This window comes from Apodemus sylvaticus, chromosome 9 (genome assembly GCF_947179515.1).
Source record: "Apodemus sylvaticus chromosome 9, mApoSyl1.1, whole genome shotgun sequence".
Lineage (NCBI taxonomy): Eukaryota > Metazoa > Chordata > Mammalia > Rodentia > Muridae > Apodemus > Apodemus sylvaticus.
In genome coordinates this window covers 80,809,072-80,828,292 of record NC_067480.1, presented here as the reverse complement: position 1 = coordinate 80,828,292, position 19,221 = coordinate 80,809,072, and the positions used below count along the sequence as shown (strand labels likewise).

Below are 19,221 nucleotides of genomic sequence, written 5' to 3'. Positions count from 1 at the left end.
AAAATCGAAGAAACTGGGCAGAACTGAGTTAAGTAGATCTCGATGCTGGCTGCACAGAAAACTAACGTGAGTTAAGATTTTGAACTGCACAGTTGCACAGTTGCACATGCTTGCTGTCCTAGCACTCGGGAGATAGAGGCACGGCAGTCAGGAGCTCAAAACTAACCCCAGTGGCTTGAAGACTGTTCTCAGACCACGCTTGAGCTACTGGCATGTACAAACTAAAAATAGTAAATATTTTTGGTTTTTGAATACAGTTGACTCTCCTAACACTGGTACCCTTCAGAGATAGGAAAGTTAGTGAGGAGAAGCAGTCTCCAATTCAGTCCAAACACACAAAGGGTGACGATCGGGGAAGACGATCCAGTAGGCGACCTTTTTTTATGTAGCTGAAAATGGCCTTGAACTTCTTTGTTCTTTTTTATTGTTAATTAAATGACTTTTATTATTTTTATTATTTTATTTTTGGGTGTTTTTCATGTTTTATGTCTGTGTTCTATGTGTGTGCCTGGTACCCATGTAGGTAGATACCCTAGAATCAGAGTTACAGATGGCTGTGAGAGCTAAGTGGGCACTTGAGAATTAACTCTGTGTGCTCCGGAAGGGTGACCAGTGCATACCATCTGTCCAGCCCCTGGCCTTGATCCCTGCCTCTACCTCCCAGATTCTGGGATAAGGAATATACCTCCATTCCTGATTCATGTTTGGGGATCAAAATTAATGTCTCATGCATGCCAGGAAAGTACTCTTATTAACTGAGTGGGTTTTTTTGTTGTTGTTGTTGTCTTCATTTTTTTTTTTGACAGATTTTGAGCTCAGGCAGGCCTAAAGCTCATAGTCTTCCACCCTCTGCCCCTCCTAAGGTACTTTCCGAATACGCGCGCGCGCGCGCGCGCGCGCGCGCGCGCGTGTGTGTGTGTGTGTGTGTGTGTGTGTGTGTGTATACCTATACCTAATGTATACATATTAGGGAATATATGTTAAAAAACACATATAATATAAACATACGTTTTATATAAGTATATATTTTCTAATATATGCATGTATTTTATGCAGCCATCATCAAAAAATATATGTATGTATTTAATTATAATAAAGATTTATTTTATGTATATTGGTGTTTGGCCTGAATGTATACATATATGTGTCATGTACATGCCTGATACCTGGACACAGAAGAGGGCAAGGTCCGATATGCTGGAACTGGAGTTAGGGACAATTGTGAGCTGGCATGTGGGTGCTAAGCTGAACCCCGTCCTCTGCAAGATCAACAAAGAAGGGATCTTAACCAGTGACCCACTTCCCAGCTCATTTTGGGTCGGTGGGTGGTTCAAGACAAGGTTTCTTAGTGTAACGCGCATGGCTGTCCAAAACAGCTTTGTAGGCCAGACCTGCCTCTGCCTCTGGGATTAAAAGTGTGTGTCACCACCATTCAGTTCCCAACTCATTTTTTGTAGTTTTCTTTTTTTCAAGATTTTTATCTCATGTGTGAGTGTGTGTATGTGTGTGCCTGTGGCCCGCTTTTGGCCCACTGGTGCCAAGAGAGAGTGTTAGATTCTCTGAACTGGAGTTACAGTCAGTTGTAATCCTCTGCTTGTGTGGGTCCTGAAACTGAAACCCAGGACCTCTGCAAGAGCAGCCAGTGCTCTTAGCAACCATTTCTCCTGCTCCGGGCCTTCCTAGTTTCACAGTCATGGACTCAGAGTCTGACTATGCCATTGGCCCCCTTTCTGGTTCTCCATGTCCGTCATACTACTACACTCCTGGCCTGCGTGGCAAAGAACAAGCAAGCGGCTGTCACCCGGGGAAAAGCGGCCTATGAGACATCTGTGAGCAGAACGAGCATCTATGGGACCATCCCATCCAAGTCCTACTAGATGTCAACAAGTCTCATTGTCCCTTCTGACCAGCAAAGAGAAGGAAACAAAGAACACTGTTCACGGACAAAGTCGGTGAAGGGTCTAACAAACAGGCTGTAAAAAAAAAAAGGCTTCTTTATTGAGAGCAGCGAGTGTAAAAAATGAAAACAAAATCATAAAACAAACAATAACAACAACAACAACAACAATAAAGTATGCGGCAGGATGGCCCTCTCTCCCTACTTCCTCTAGGGCTCACCCTGACCTCCCCAGCCCACCCACCCCACGCTGCAAGTACATACAAAGGCTGCCCATGGTGCATACAAAAGGGGCGGGGCATATAAGTGTCAAAAGCTCCGGAACATTTCTTCATCTGCCAGGCACTTAGGGTGAGGAGAGGAGACTGAGGCTTAGTGTGCACAAGCCCATGGTGGGGAGGACTCCACTGCTGTGTCCTTCGAGACCTGCTAGACCCCCCCTCGGTGGGACCCATGGGCCAAGAGGCCGGTTGGTCCTGTGTGCCCAGAGTTATCCTGGAATTTTGAGTATAGTTGTGTATTAAAGAAGTCCCCCAAACCTAGCTCAGCCCCAGCCCAGACCTTCCCAGGCAGCATTGGCAGATTAGTGGCAGAGCTGGACCTGGCCAAAAGACGTCTTGGGCCAGAAGTTGGGGTTACCTGAGGTACCCATACTGTCCCTGATAAGGGAAGAGGTGGCAAAGAAAGATGCCCAGTTGGAGGTTTAGTCACCCAGCCTGGGTTTGAATCAGCCTCCCCAGTGGCTGAGGCGAAGAGAAACACCTGAGCACTGTCAGACTTCAGCAATGCCTGCTGTGCTTGGGCAGGGACCCCAGGGCCAAGGGCAGGGTTATCTTGCCCATCATGCTGCAGGCTCCCCTCAAGAGGGGGTCTCCCCTGCCCACGCCGTCCTGAGGTTCAGCCTATGGGGTTCCTCACTGCTTGCTGTCTGCAGGGCTGTCTCCCAGGGCGCTGGCGATCTCACTGAAGGAGGGCCGGTCCTTGGGGTTCGGAGCCCAGCAGCGCTGCATCAGCCGGTACAGCTTAGACGGGCAGCCTTCCGGCTGCGGGAGTCGAGCCTTCCCCGCCTGCAAGTCTGTGGAACACACAGAGGGCAGCATTAGCCCAGATGTTTAATGGCTTGTTGATACCTGCTGGGGCATGCGGTTCCGATGGCGTCCCCTCGGGGACTGGTCTGCTTTGGGGAGTACTGGTCAGTGATGGGGGGCCGTCACCACATTTTAAAAGTATGGCAAGGATCTTAGAGGACAATGGGAGAACTCTGGTCCTCGGTTCTCTCTGGCTGGTAAACAGGGTCCCTGCTGGAGCTCACGCAACTGACAGCTGAAAGAAATACTGGGGATAAGCCGTACAATCCAGTATGAAAGTTCTCATATAGGGCTGGAGAGATGGCGCAGCGGTTAAGAGCACTGACTGCTCTTCCAGAGGTCCTGAGTTCAAATTCCCAGCATCCACAAGGTGGCTCACAACCATCCGTAATGGGATCTGATGCCCTCTTCTGGTGTGTCTGAAGGCAGCTACAGTGTACATTTATACATAAAATAAATAAAAAAATAAATCTTAGGGGAAAAATGAAAGTTCTCATATGGCAGCCAAAGGCTCTATCACTTCCTACACAACCTGAGCCTGCTTCCAGTATTTTAAAAAATGACTTATTTATTGGTTGTGGGGGCGGGGGGAGGCGGGTTGCGCGAGCGGGCATGCACATGTATGTAGAAACTACAACCTGTGAGAGCTGATTCTCTCCTTCCACTATGTGGGTCCTGGGGTTTGAACTCAGGTCATCAGGTTGATGGCAAGCACATCAACCTGCTGTGCCACCTTACTGACCCGTCTTTACTACATATTTTTAATACCCGGAGAGGTTCTATCATCATAATTCCTGAGTATCGGCTGAGGTAGGTCTGACAGCCCTGGAGTCCGAGTGAGCAGAGGTGGGGTGGGGAAGGGTGAAGGTGAGGGTGGTATCAGGAACACACACCTGCCAGCACCTCGTCGTCTGCCTGTCCACCATGAGGCATCTCTCCGTGAGTGAACACTTCCCACATGAGCACACCGAAGGCCCAGACGTCAGACTTGGTGGAGAAGTCACCCTCCAGGACAGCCTCTGGGGACATCCAACGCAGAGGAACCCAGGCCTGGCGGAAGTGGTAGTACTCACTGCAACGGAGAAGCAACACAGGCTAGGTCAGAGAGGGTCAAGGCCTAGGAGCCCAGCCTCATCTCACACAGGACTCCCCCTGGCTGGGCCCGCCTTTCCCAAAGAAGACCTCAAAGCACTCGGGAATGTGTATGCAGAGTGCAGGGGTGTGCTGGATTAACGCTGGGTGTGGATCCATTTGAGTGAGGTTTGATGGTGTAAAAATTCCAGTAAGAGGTGGCTGGGGCCATAGCTTATGGGTTAAGAGCACTGGCTGCTCTTCTAGAGGTCTTGGGTTAGACCTGTGGCAGTTAACAACCTTTATAACTCTATTTCCAAGGTGTCTGAATCGCTCTTCTGGCCTCTGTGGACACTAGGTACCACACTGGCACACAGACATACATGCAGACAAAATACCTGTTCACATAAAATAATAAATAAATTATAAATTTCCCATTTAGAGGGGCTGGAGAGATGGCTCAGAGGTTAAGAGCCCTGGCTAATCTTCCAGAGGTCCTGAGTTCAATTCCCAGCACCCACATGGCAACTCCCAACCACCTGTACCTCCAGTTCCGGGGGATCTGATAACCTCCCTAACCCCCCCTCAGGCGCCAGGCACAAGATGCATATATACAAGCCGGGCGGTGGTGGCGCACGCCTGTAATCCCAGCACAATTTGAAGGCAGAGGCAGGCGGATTTCTGAGGTGGAGGCCAGCCTGGTCTACAGAGTGAGTTCCAGGACAGCCAGGGCTACACAGAGAAACCCTGTCTCAAAAAAACTGAAAAAAAAAATGCATATATACACCTGTTGGCAGACACTCATAAAGTAGGAACAAGTACATATAACAACAACAAACAACCCAGGCCTGGTGAGACAAGGCTATAATCCAAGATGCTTGGAAGGCTGAGGCAGGGGGATCATGAGTTTAAGGCTTTCTTAGACTATAGAGTGAATTCAATGCCAGCCAGAGAAATTTAGCAAGATCCTGTTTCAAATTCTTAAAAATTGATAGGGCTATATATGAGACCTTGGGTTTGATCCCAAAATGGCAAAAATAAATAATAAAAAATATGAACAGGAATTAGAAAGTAGAAAAGGCTTCACTTATTAAAAAATAAAGTATGACTGAAGCAAGAGTTGGGCAAATAAGGGTAAGCTGAAACTGGGGTGATTGGGACCTCCCTCAAGGTGGCACGGGTAGGTAATCTAGAACATTCCCTGACCACAGTGGATAAGCCTTAAGGCTCAAGCTTCAGAGTTAACAGTTCCTGAGTTACAAAAACTCACAGAGGGAGTGACATGCCACACGCAGTTAATGGCATATAAACTAGCTATAAATATTCTTTTTCACTGACCTCTAAACATAAACCACTCTAGTACTTTGTCCACAGGGTTTGTCTATTGGATTGTTTTCTGTTCTGGTTTTTTGTTTGGTTGGTTGTTTGGGTTTGGTTTTTTTTGTTTTTTTTTTTTTCCAGTTTTTCAAGGCAGGGTCTCTCTGTGTAGCCCTGGCTGTCCTGGAACTCACTCTGTAGACCAGGTTGGCCTTAAGCTCAGAGATCCACCTGCCTCTGCCTCCCAAGTGCTGGGATTAAAGGCATGTGCACCACCTGGCTTATAATAATTGTTTGTTTTTTAAAATCACTACAGGGAATCCATAGACAACAGCAACTTGAGGCCACTTCTGGGAACCTGCTGTGCCTTTAGAAAGGGGATGGTTAGGCTCTGGCCAACCCTCCCACCCCATCCCACCCCACCTCACCCCACCTTTCTGCTAAGCAGCCATGAAGCCCTTAGCTATCTCCTTCAGAAACATCTGCCCTGTCTCCCCCCAGACGCCCTTGGGAAGGAAGGAAAGCCACACTCCAAGCCCCTCTACCTGTTGTATACATCCTTGCTGAGTCCCAGCGCTGACACCTTCACCTGCCTCTGGGCACTGATCAGGCAGTTGCGAGCAGCTAAGTCCTTGTGCACGAAGCGGTTGTTGGACAAGTGCTCCATACCCAGGGCCACCTGGGAGCACAGGGCCACCTGGGGAGAGAGGACAGCCTGTGAGAACAGCCCAGTACGAGGGACCAGCCCTTGTCTCCAGGTACCCCTGCAGTGCCCCTTAGGAAACTTCAAACACCGCAGTCGCAGCTACCTTCTCCAGAATAGTAGCTGCTTCACGAGGCTGTCAGAAAGCTTAATTACATGAGATTAAGGGTTGTGAAGACGGCTCAGCAGGCGAAGTTGTCTGTTGTGCAAGCAGAACTTATATAAAGGGCTATTTGGCCAGCTGGGCTAGCCAATCAGTGAGGTCAGTGAGAGGCCCTCAATCAAAAAATACGGGTGGATGGATCAGGCCTTGAACCCCAGTCCTCAGGACACTGAGGCAGAGCAAGCACCACATCGCCTGGGACTGGGCTCCCAGGGTTCGGATGTGACCCACTCAGTGTCCTCAGTGGGAGAGCCAGACTCAAGTCCTCTAGAGCAGCAACTGCTCTTACAGGCTCCAGGCCCGCATTAACGCTTTCTTTGGATTTGGTGTTTTTGAGACAGGATTTCTCTATATAGCCCTGGCTGTCCTGGAACTCACTCTGTAGACCAGGCTGGCCTCGAACTCAGAAATCCACCTGCCTCTGCCTCCCAGAGTGCTGGGATTACAGGCGTGCGCCACCACCGCCTGGCTCATTAACGCTTTCAAAGCACACCATGGTCAATGAACTGGACAAGCACCCGGCCTGCAGTAAATGTTACCCCCACAGCTCCTGGTAGAATATACTAAGACAGGATTCCTGGCAAGACACCAGACTCCAGGGGCAGGAAGAGCTCTAGGCCTTCCTGGAGAGTTGAAGGCCAGCCTGGTCTACAGAACAAGTTCCAGGACAGCCAAGGCTAAACAGAGGTTTCTCTGCCTTGTTAAAAGAAAACAAAACAAAACAAAACAAACAAAACAAAACAACAAAAAACAAAACAAAAAAAAAAAAACCCCAACAAAAAAGACTAAGTCCAGGCTGGAGAGATGGATCAGTGGTTAAGAGCACTGACTGCTCCTCCAAAGGTCCTGAGTTCGGATCCCAGCAACCACAGGGTGGCTCACAACCATCTGTAATGAGATCTGATGCCCTCTTCTGGAGTATCTGAAGACAGCTACAGTGTACTTACATATAATAAATAAATCTTAAAAAAAAAAAAAAAAAAGCAGGCGGTGGTGGTGCACGCCTGTAATCCCAGCACTCTGGGATGCAGAGGCAGGTGGATTTCTGAGTTCGAGGCCAGCCTGGTCTACAGAGTAAGTTCCAGGACAGCCAGGGCTACACAGAGAAACCCTGTCTTGAAAAAACCAAATCCAAAAAACAAAAAATCCAAAACAAACCACAGCATCCAAGAGAGCTAAAACCTGTAAAAACTGTTCTTGAAGAAGGGGTCACCACAACAGGCGTGCTTCATGGCAGAAAAAAAGTCACAGAATTCTTGTATGCTTGAGAACACTGATGCCTGATGCTGGACTGACAATAGCTCAGCAGACGAATGCACTTGCCACCAAGCCTAGCGACCTGAGCTTGTCATCTGGAAAACACACTGTGCAAGGGGCCAGCTTCTTCAAGCTGTCCTCTGACCGCTGTAAGCAATATGTGTGCAGACACATACACAAATACCAATAAATATTTTTTTATTTTTTGTTTTGTTTAATATTTATTTATATATTTTATGTAAGTACACCATCGCTGTCTTCAGACACACCAGAAGAGGGCATCAGATCTCATTATGGAGGATTGTGAGTCACCATGTGGTTGCTGGGATTTGAACTCAGGACCTTTGGAAGAATAGTCAAATGCTCTTAACCACGAAGCCATCTCTCCAGCCCTATTTTGTTTTTTTTTTTAAAGAAGACATGAAGAGGGGTGGTGGCTACTGGAAAGATGGCTCAGTGGTTAAGAGGTACAATCTTGCAGAGGACCTGGGTTCGGTTCCCAGTACCCAGCACCCGTGTGGTAGCTCACAACTGTTTATAACTCCAGTTCTAGAGGACCCGACACCCTCTTCTGTCCTCCCACAGACACTATGCACGCATGTGGTACGCACAAATACATGCAGACAAAACATCCACACACATAAAAGATCACAAAGTTTAAAGGAAAAAGTTTGCTCTTGACCTCCATCCCCTCATGTAAATGCTAAAAGACACGGGCCCAGCAGCAACAAGAAAAGGCTGTGGGGGTGGCTCGGCAGGAGAGTGTCTGCCTACTGCCATGAGGGTCAGTCTCAAGTACTAAAAGGAAAGCACCTTCCTCTAGCCATCAAGATGTGTTAGAAGGCAGAAACACAGCCACAAGGGCCCGAGACCTGAATGAGATCCTAGAGCCTATGGTGGAGGAGAGACTGGCGTGTGTGAGCCACAGTCACAAACACATACAGACCTAACACAAACAAACGCACGCAAATATAATAACAATAACAACAACAATAATAATAACAACAACAAACTTTAAAAAATTATAACTAAACGCACACAAGTAACAGAAAAGCAAAGAGGACCCTTCAACCTCTGGACAAGTAACTGACTCATGACTGCTTCATCTACCGTAGAGATCCACTCAGGACCCGTAAGGGAGAAGTCATCCACCACAGAATACAGTCACAGAGGAATGAAAATAAGATGGCGGCTGGCGAGGTGACTGCTGGGTAAAGGCAAGCCTGAGAATGTGCAGCCCACACAAAGATGGAAGGAGAGAACCAATTCCAGAAAGCTGTCCTCTGACCGACATACACATACAAATGATAATAGTTCATTCGTTTTTTTTTTCCCCTCAGACTGGTGTGAGCGTCACGATACAGTCTACTACATCTTCAAAGTCTGGCAATGTTTATGCTGTTGTCTCAGAGTGCTATGACCATAGTGGCTAAATTGGTATTTTGTTTTTAAATTTTTTTAAGATTTATTTTTAATAGTATGTGTGTGTATCTGTCTGTGTGTGTGTCCGTGTGTGGGTCCGTCTATGCATGTGTCTCTGTGTGTGTGTCTGCATGTGGGTCTCTTTATGTGTCCGTGCATGCAACTCTTGGTGTGTTTGTGTATGTGTGTGTCTGTGTATATGTCTGCCTATGCTCTGTGTCTGTGTGTGGGTCTCTGTGTCTGTCTGTGCCTGGGTTTGGGCATTTGCGTGCAGGAACCTATGGAAGTCTGAGGCCTCTGATTCCCCCTGGAGTTGGAGTTACAGGAGGTCGTGAGGTTGTGAGTCACCTGACTGGGGTGCTGGGAACTGAGCCCAGGCCCTCAGAAGAGCAGTAAGCACTCTCAACCTTTGAGCCATGTCTCTCAGCCCCCAGTCTGGAGCTTTAAAGCGGTTCTGTCTAATCTGAGTGTCATCCTACGAGGGCATGGAACCCAGTCTCTGAAAACCTCCTCATTGAACTGAAGACTAAATGCAAGAACACGCAGGACAGTTGTGTGACCAAGTGCTGATGGCTGTCAAGCACCTGGGGATGACAGAGGTAACCGACCCCCTTCCTGTCTTGTTTTGCATTTGTGTTTTGGAGTTAGGATCTCACTACATAGCTCAGGCTAGCCTCAGACTCAGGCGGTTCTTCACCCCATCTAACCGAGTGCTAGATTTTAGACGCCACACCACGCTCAGCTGTCACACTGCCTCTGTCCCTGTCCCAGCCACTTACCTTGAGCCTTTCTCCAGAAGCCATCCCCTTCCTGCCATTGAGCTATTTCCTGTCCTTGAGAACTGAACTCAAAGGCTTTCTCCATCAGGAAGCCTTCTTTGTTAACCACAGCTGTCTGGCTACCTAAAGGCCTGGATGTCTTCCACATCTCGCACCGAGGCCTCCCACTCGCTTCCCGTGTGTGTCATGTTTTGAGTCCTTCAGTCTGTAAGGTCAGAGTCTCCACACACAAGTTAAAGAAACCTGCCCAAGGCCACGCCCAGCCTAGCAGCCCGCAGACTTGGGGTGCTCGCTGCTGCTTTTGCTGCGAGCAGTGGGCATGTGGGTGACTGCTCTCACGGAAGCTTCAACAGTGAAGACAAGGGCTGGAGCAGCTGCCTCCTCTGTGAAGCCAGCGTGACTTACAGAGCTGGGACAAGCCACTTAATCTCTCGAAGCCTCAGTCTCTTGGTCCATGAAACGGGGACAGAAACGCACTTCAGGGGACTGCTGTGCCAGCAAACGCAGGTGACATACTTACATAAGGCCTGGCTCTCGAGTAGTACTGAGTAATAATAGAAGCTTGAGTGGGCCTTTGCTTGCGGCCTACTCTGGGGGATCCCACCCACCCACCTCCATCCTACCCACCCACCTCCACCGCCGCCTTGATCCTACCTTCTGTTTGGTGCTGAGTGGCTGTGACTTCAATTTTTCATCCTTGTTCTTGGAAATCCTCAGGAACTGTTTGAGATCTCCCTGAGGGAAGGGCCGAGCAGCTCCATTAGTGAATAGCCCAGCTATGGGCTCTGAAGCATAAGGCCAAGCCCGTGCTTGCAGAGTCCCTGCTAGGAGACAGTGACAAGCCCGGACCCGAATGTGTACCCAAACACACACACACACACACACACCCTACTAGCAGACAAGCACACAATGCTCAGAAGAAGACGGAGAGCATCCCCTTCCCTGGTTGTCCACAGCGCAGTGTTAAAGACCAAGTAGACCAGGGACCTAGCAATGCTGGGGAAGGCAGAAACAGGGCTGACCGCAGGAAGGATAACTCGGTGGACAGGCTGGAGATCAGGCTGACACCTGAGCTAGGAGAGAAACCAGATGAGGAGAGGAGAGAGGGAAGGAGAGGAGAGGAGAGAAAAGAAGGAAGGGAGAGGAGGGAGGGTTGCGAGGAGGGAAGGAGGAAGGAAGGAAAGAGAAAGGGCGGAGGGGACAGGAAGGGAAGAGAGAAGGCCAGCGGGGTTCAGACAAGCTCGTGGCGAGCGGTGGCAAGTTCTGCGGGCATCCGGGCGGGGCACAAAGAAGCCCCAGAACTTAAGACTGACCTCCAGAAAGACAGGAGGAGCTCAGCTGAGGTACAGGCAAGGCGGTACAGGAGAGCTGGGAGGGCAGGTTGCTCACACAGTGGGAGGCAAGCTTTGTCTGTGACCAGAGAAGAAGCCAAGACCTCCGTGGTACCCCAGCCCCGGAACCCCTGCCACCGGCACGCCACAACGTACCAGGTCCACATACTCCAGCACCATGTAGTGGGGCTCCGCCTCCCGGCACAGCCCCAGAAGCCGCACCACGTTGGCGTGGTTTAGTTTCCCGAACATCTCGAATTCCCGCCGGAAGTCCAGCTGCTGCTGCTCGTCCTTGCTCTGCAGGCTCTTCACGAGCACCAGGGTCTCGGCAGCGCCTTCCTCTACGCCCTGTGCCTTCGCAAGGAACACCTCCCCGAACTCGCTCTTCCCTGTGGGTGAAAGCGGCCACCGAGTGAGAGAGACACAACCGTGGCCTTTCTCTCAGCACAAGCTTCCGCTGCGCCCAAGCCATTGGGGTGCGAGCCACGTCTCCACCCCAAAAGTTGTGATATTCTTAAAAACAAAACCACCTCAGAACAAATCTGTAATTTCTCAAATGTTTTTTCCCTAGAAAAAAAAAGCTAATTTAGTTCTCTCTCTCTTTTTTTTAAAGAACTATTTTCAGGAGTATCAAGGAAATAAAACTTGGGGACTGGAGAGAGGGCTCAGAGGTTAAGAGCACTGGCTGCCCTTCCAGAGGTCCTGAGTTCAACTCCCAGCACCCACATGGTGGCTCACAACCATCTGTGATGGGATCCGATGCCCTCTTCTGGTGTATAAACAAGCATGCAGACAGAGTACTCAAATGCATAAATAAGTAAATTTAGTAAGAACCACCTCAGCCCCATTACCCAGACTCAAAACCAGTGTCCTGCAGCAAAGTGGGGACGGCTGTAGGCAAGGCCACATACCCAGAGTGGTGATGGGCTGCAGGCTGGCCCGTGGGAAATGCATCTTATCACCGGTGCTGTGGCGCTTGCTGGTGGCTGCGGGGCCAGAGCCCAAGTTGGTCAATGCCACTTCTTCCTGGATCTCTGCTGATGGTTGTCCATTCTGCAAAGGCCCACCTGGGAACGAACAAGGGGTCGGGGGATAACCTAAGACCAATCCCCTGCACACCGCAAAGAGCTCGGTCCCCGTGTCCTGCAGTGTGTTGTCTTGTGTCCCCTCTTATCTGTCCCCGCCACCACCACCTTGCTTCCTGCCAACCTGAGTCTAAATCACACACAAAAGAGCTATTCCCACAGATAAGCTGATGGGGCTTAGGGGCTGGCTGCAGACCCTGTGTGTGACCATTTACTGATGTAGACGATTGGGAGGTATGACATATGGCGTGGGGTTCTAATCTCAATCACTGGACCTGAATGCCACAGCCACACAAGCTGTTTGGGTTTCACCTGACCCCTTGCATGCAAAGGGGAAACCACCAGGTAGAGCCACACACTGTTCCTGACCACTGAGTGGGGGGCCCAGCAACACCCTCAGGAAGCATCTAGTGATGGGAGGAATTAGGGAAAAGCTGGACAGACAGATTGTCCCTGGAGGCTGACAACTGAAAAGACGTGTTATAGACACATGTATATGCAAACCAAATTTATCTGTTCTTTACTGGTGGGAGACAAGGCTGGCCCAAGAGGCTTCATTGAAGGATTCCTAAGCCAAGCAGTTGAGAATCCAAGGCCCCCCGAGAACGGGCCAACTCTAGGTTTGCAGCCAGAGGAGAGGCAGCCTCAGCTCCAGTCCCCAGCTCCAGCACCACTGGCTCTCCTCCCCCACAGCTGCCACAGGAGGGTGCTCTGTACCAGGCTGGCCCACCTCCCTACAGGGGAACCCACCGTTGAGGCACTCCATCTCGGGCTCCTCCCCTTCAGGCTGTTTCTGCAGTCTCTTGGCTTTACATCGCTTCTTGCAGTAGAACATGAGGCCCAGTACAGCGATGATGTAGGCTACAGCTGCTCCCACTGACAGCCCGATGGTCTGGATCATCTTGTACGGGGGAGGGCTGCCTGGGCCCTCTGAGTCCTCCATCACTGGCTTGTCTGAGGGGCACATGGAGGGGTCAGGCCAGGGGGTACCAAGCCAACCAGGCCCCGAGGCTCTACTAAGTTTCCCTGCCCCAGATACATGGCAACTTCTAGACATTTGAAGGCCTCCGTATGCCACGAAGCCCTGAGAGCCGCCCTTCCTGCTCTGGCTGGCTCGAGGCTGCGAGCTACCTGGGGAGGACACTGGGAGGCTTCTGGCTTAGCATCCCAGTTTTCTCTCAGCTCAGAGCAGGTTCCTGCATTGCTAGTCTACTGGCTTTCAGTGGCTCAGAAGACAGAGGTCCCGTGGGTCACTGGGTGAGCGTCAACGGCTTCAAGCAAGAGATCCCACACTCCATTTTCTACGAGATACGCCACTAGGAAGACAATTCTGCTGAATGGAGATGTTTGTGGGAAAGTTTGTGAACTTTCTTCCCCTTTAAACTCTCTCTTCTGTAGCCACAGTGACAACTTCTCAAAGGGACAGGGTGCGGCTTGTGGCTGCTAACCTGTCACCATCTCTGGGCCTCCTGCATCCTGGTCCTCTCTCCACTTGCATTAGTTCAAAGTTTTTGTTTCTTTTCTTTTGTTTGAGACAATGTCTCACTCCACAGCCCAGGCTATCCTGGAATTCACTAGCTAACCCCCGACTAGCCTTGACGTCATGACAATCCTCTCTCCATCTCAGAGCTTGAACTCATGATAATCTTCCTGTCTCAGCACCCATAATCCAGGATTACAAGAATAAACTGCCATGCCTGGTTTATAAATTTGAACCTTTTTTAAAAAGTTACTTAAATTTCTGTGTATGTTCGTGTGCCTATATGTGGGTACGTGCCTGTGTATTTATTTATGTGTGTCTATGCATGGGTGTGTACCTGTATAATGTATGTGTGTTTATGTTGTGGGCATGTGCCTGCGATGTTTGTGTGTCTACGTGTGTGGATATGCCTGTGAGTGCAACTGCTGTCCGAGGCTAGAGGCCTTGAGTCACCTGGAGCTGCAGGCACAGGCAGCTGTGCACCACCTGACGTTAGCTACTACGACCAGAACTTGAGTCCTCTACCAGTACAGGAAGTGCTCTCAGCCTCTAAGCCACGCATCCGTTAGCTTGGATCTTGTAGGCTTCCCTCCCAAGGGTCCATGTATTGAATGAAGGCTTCGTCCCCAGCCTATGATGCTCCTGGCGAGCAGTGGGACCTTCAGAAGGTGGGACCACGTGGAAGAGAGCTAGTCATGGGGAGGCGCCCTTCAAGGGGAAACTGAGGCATAGCCCACTCCTCCCTTTGGCCTCCCATTCAACACATGAGAAACAAGATGTCTTCTGCCACCTGCTCTTTGCCACCATGTCCTATGTTGCCACAGAGGCAAAGCAACAGGGCCTAAGCACCTGTTCTCTTTATACGTGAACAAGAGAATGAGGCTTTGGAGAGAGCTGGATGTTCTTCAGAAGCCCAAACCACACACGGCTCAGCTGGGGAATGCAGATAAATGAGAGTTCAGCAAGCAGTCCTGTTTAAATGTCTTCCCTCTCCAGGATGCCTCTACCCATAAGATGAGAAAGGAGTCAACCCCTTCCCCACAGGGCGCCCTTTCCAGACCCATACCCACGACCAAGAGCGGGGCCTCTGTGTGCCTGATGTTACAGCTGTTGCCAGCGATGCAGGTGTAGGAGCCCGAGTCCTCAGGGGCCACGTCATGGATCACCAGGGAACCATTCTGGAAGATGTGCATCCTGTCGCAAGAGAAGTCACAGCCACGGTCACCTAGCCAGCCCCCCTCCACCCCCGGGAGGAGCTGCCTACCATCCCAGGAAAGGTGAGGCCAGTGTGGAAGGGAGGCAGACCCACCTGGGTCCCAGCTTGGTAGGGTCCAGGATCCGGTCTTTGCCTTTCCACTGAATCAGAGGCTTGGGGTCCCCCTGCGCCTCACACCGCAGCAATGCCGTGTGGCCCTGGTACACAGTTGTACGCTCTGGTTCCACCTTGAAGGTGATGAAAACTGCACAAAAGGCAGAGAGGATGGAGAAGGAGTCGGCGATGGAGCTGTCGGAATGCAAGCTGTCACCCCCAGGCTCTGCCCCCGACGGCTTCCACCACAGTCACACCTGCCACCGTCAGCTGGACATGGGCACGGATCTGTCCCTGTGGCCCGTTGGACGCAATGCAAGTGTAGTTGCCAGCGTCGTCTCGGGTCACCCGGGCAAAGTGTAGGGTTCCAGCGTTGTCTGTCACCCATTCAGGGAGGCTGCTTCCGTCTGCAGATAGGAGAAATCACAGTCACGCCATGGGCTAGAGTGACATGGATGGCTGACAAGGCCCTCGGCTCCTCATCCCTACTCCAGACAAGCCACTGTCCCTGCCTACTCGCAGGCCGGCCCAGAGCCCCCGGTGAGTTACTGCTTCCCCACTCTTACAGCTCAACAACATTCCGGCCTCGCCCTCACCTCACGGCCTGTTCCTCCTCCCTCCTGGGGCCCCATCCTAGATCCACCAGGACCCCACATCTTCCAGAAAGATCGCAGGCCTGAGCGAGGGAGCCCTCTGCTGATAACACAACCACCCTCTCATTCCCACAGCTGGTGCAAATGTGAAACTGGTCCAGCCTGGTAAGAACAATTGGCGGCTCATATACATGGTTATAAAAATGTTCATACCATTTTATAGATACATTATATATTTATTTTATATTGTTTATAGATTTTTATATTTTTATTTTATATTATTTATATTATATATTTAGTTAAATATATTTAATAAGTATTATATTATATACTATATAATTATATAGTATGTGTTAATGTTTATATTATATATATAAATATAATGTAAATATATAGTATAAAATAATATATCACACACAAATACATATCTACTTCTGGGGTTCTTTCCCAAAGGAAATAAACCTAAATCCAGAAAAATAAATCCCACTATCATTGTGATTAGAGACCCACTAGAGCAATAAAAAGGAGGGGCAACAATTTAAGGCTCTAACTTAGAGAATATTCAAGTAAATGACAATGAATCCATTTATGAGATTGTTACTATTATAGTTAAGACTGATATGTATAATAAAGACAAAGGAGAGACGCTTAATAATGTTAAATTTAAAATCATGTTAAGAGCTGGGTGTGGCAGCACACTTTAATCTCAGAACTCAGGAGGCAGAGGCAGTCTGGTCTATGCTTGAGAAGAGCCTGGTCTACAAGGATAGCCTGGTCTACAAGGACAGAATGTTCCACATCTCAGTCAGGGCTAAGCAGTGAGATCTTGCTTCAAAAAGAAAAAAGGTGGGGGAGGGGAGCAGGAGAGCTGGCGGAGTAGTTATGGGCGCAGGCTGTTCTTCCGGGTCTCCCGTCTGAGCCTTAGCATCCACAGCACCCCTAATGTGGCTCACAACCTTCCCTAGCTCCGGCACCTTCCATCCCAATTGATCTGACACCACCTACTGGCCTCTGCAGACACTACGCTCGCACCACGCATACACAGACAAACCTTCAAGCACAATGCCCATACACATAAGGAAAAAAGTCAAACAGCCGGGCAGTGGTGGTGCACGCCTTTAATCGCAGCACTCTGGAGGCAGAGGCAGGTGGATTTCTGAGTTCTAGGCCAGCCTGGTCTATAAAGTGAGTTCAAGGACAGTCAGGGCTACACAGAGAAACCCTGTCTCAAAGAAAAGAAAGAAAGGAAGGAAGGAAGGAAGGAAGGAAGGAAGGAAGGAAGGAAGGAAGGAAGGAAGGAAGGAAGGAAGGAAGGAAGGAAGGAAGGAAGAAAGAAAGAAAGAAAGAAAGAAAGAAAGAAAGAAAGAAAGAAAGAAAGAAAGAAAGAAAGAAAGAAAGAAAGAAAGAGAAAAGAAAAAAAGTAAAACAACAAAAACCACACGTACACTCTGAGCTTGGTGGTACATGCCTTAATCCCAGCATCCAGGAAAGCAAAGGCAGGAGGATCCCTGGGAGTTTGAGGGCAGCCTGCTCTGCATTATGAGGCTGCCTCGAAAACAAACACGAGAAAGGTCAGGTGTACGGGTGCGGGTGCACGCCTATAATCAAAGAACTTGGAAAACTGAGGCAGAAAGAGCTGCCGAGTGAGTTCCAGGCCAGCTAAAACTATATAATAATAAAACCTTACCTATGACAAGTAACAAACTAAACTAATTTATCAAATAATAAAAAGAAAGTTAAAAAAAAAATGGCCAGGGATATAGCTCAGTGAAGGCAGCTTGCCTGGCGCACTGAAGGTCACAGGTTCAAACCCCGACTACTCTACTCAAATACATAAAACCAGCATGTCTGTGCTCAGGAAGAAGAAGTAAACACTGTATATATAATAAAATTATTATGCAAGAGTAAAAGATTCATAGAAGGGGACAGGCATAAAGACAGTGATGTGTACACCCCCCAACCAATGTTTATCAGACTGCATGCCACTATAATGCTGGTGATGAGGAGGGTTAACACCACTTCTGGCTTCTCCCAACAATCCCAGGTGCAGGCTGGGCAGTCTCCTGTCCCTCTTCGTCCGCTCTAGCCTGTGTCGCACGGTACCCACCTGCCCGTACCCACTTAACCGTGGGCTTCTCCCGGCCGGTGGCTGAGCAGGGCACCGTAGCCTCCTTGTCAAACTCCATGCATTGCTGTGGCTGCGGCGGTGGCGTGAACTTGAGTTTTTCTGGTTCAGCCAGGAAAGAGAGAAGAATTGAGACAAGGAGAGAGGCCAGGGCCATGCCTGTCACTACCCTGCCTACACAAACTGGGTATTCTCCAACATGATACACATGCCAACTCACCCAGCACCTGGACCCGGGCCTGGGCCTCGATGCTGCCAGCCGGGGTGCTGCTGACACAACGGTACAGTGTCCCGTCATACACCTCCACGTTGTTGATGCGCAAGGTCCCATTCTTCGAAACTTCGAACCGTGAGTCCTGGGGGACAGACTTGAGTAGTCGAGGGCTAGTCCATCTCCCCGAGGGCAGCCGCCTCAGGGTGAGAGACGTCTGGGGGTACGCACTGATAACGGCTGTCGGGAGCTCTCCCATTCACCAAAGAGGCATCCTTTCTCACCTCCGAGATCAGCATCTGGTTCCTGTACCAGATCACAGTGGGCTTGGGTGTGGCCTGCGTCAGACAGTGCAGGTAGCCGGGCTTGCCCTCTTCCAGCTGGCTGTCTTGGGGCTTCCTGAGCCATGTGGGTACAGCTAGAGAACGAGGACAAACAGCTAATCAGTTTCCAAAACCAAACGTCTCAAATCACAGTGCGGTCTAAGTCACTGGCGCTCCTGAGTTCAGAGCCCCCAGGCTGCTCAGGCGACTGCAAAGGCCCGGCTGCCCGTACTTTCTGACACTTTACTCCATCCACACCCAAGGTGCATTCCTCCACCCGGCTAGGAAAACAGAGCTTCAAGGAAGGAATGGCCACTGCCACCACCATGAGAGGACAAGGACCTGCAGCTGGGCCTGTGACACTCCACCACCAGGGGCTAGAGATGGCTCTGAATTCAGAGCAATGGCTGCTCTTCCAAGGGATTTGATTCCCAGCACCCATAGGTGGCCCACGACTACCCAAAACTCCAGTCCTAGGAGATACGAGACCCTCTTCTGGCCTTCACAGACCCCAGGCATCCAAGTAGTGATTTTCACATTACATCATACTGGGCCATGGTTAGTGTTAAGTTTGAATAGGAAATGTCCCCCAGAGAGCTGGGCAGTGGTGGCGTACACCTTTAACCTCAGCACTCAGGAGGCAGAGGAAGGCAGATCTCTGAGGACGAAGCTAGCCTGGTCTACAGAGTCAGTTCCAGGACAGCCAGGGCTACACAGGAAATTCTGGACGGGGTGTCCCTCACAGGCTCAAGTGTCACAAGCTTGGTCCCCAGTTCGTGGCACTATTTGGGAAGACAACAGAAACATCAGAAAGAAGCTGAGGCCCAGTGAGGAAGTGGTCACTAAGGGTCTTCAAAGTCACATGTCTTTGAAGATCGTGACTTGTTCCCCAACAGCCCTTCATCCTTGTACCCTCTCTGCTTCCCGGCCACCATGAGGTCAGTCATCTCCGTCGCAGGCTCCTGACACCAAAATATTCTGTCTCCCCTTAGACCTGACAGACTTTGGAGCAAAACCTCTGAAACTGAGTCAGGCACAAATGCTTCCATTTTTGCATCACTCCGACA

At 50.0% G+C, this 19,221-nt stretch overlaps 1 protein-coding gene across 1 annotated transcript in view; it reads right to left on the bottom strand.

Annotated features, from left to right (window-relative positions):
• Positions 1-1,978: 1,978 nt before the first annotated feature.
• Ptk7 (protein tyrosine kinase 7 (inactive)) overlaps positions 1,979-19,221 on the bottom strand; it is a 64,326-nt gene continuing 47,083 nt past the window's right edge. Inside the window, exons 8-20 of the mRNA XM_052192692.1 lie at positions 18,116-18,249; positions 17,841-17,976; positions 17,603-17,722; positions 15,160-15,309; positions 14,903-15,053; positions 14,660-14,787; positions 12,864-13,067; positions 11,940-12,095; positions 11,185-11,417; positions 10,352-10,432; positions 5,919-6,070; positions 3,879-4,057; positions 1,979-2,972 (exon numbers count right to left, since the gene is read on the bottom strand). Coding sequence (XP_052048652.1) covers positions 2,812-2,972; positions 3,879-4,057; positions 5,919-6,070; positions 10,352-10,432; positions 11,185-11,417; positions 11,940-12,095; positions 12,864-13,067; positions 14,660-14,787; positions 14,903-15,053; positions 15,160-15,309; positions 17,603-17,722; positions 17,841-17,976; positions 18,116-18,249 — 1,985 coding nt within the window. The 3' untranslated portion in view covers positions 1,979-2,811. The remainder of the gene's footprint in view (positions 2,973-3,878; positions 4,058-5,918; positions 6,071-10,351; positions 10,433-11,184; positions 11,418-11,939; positions 12,096-12,863; positions 13,068-14,659; positions 14,788-14,902; positions 15,054-15,159; positions 15,310-17,602; positions 17,723-17,840; positions 17,977-18,115; positions 18,250-19,221) is intronic.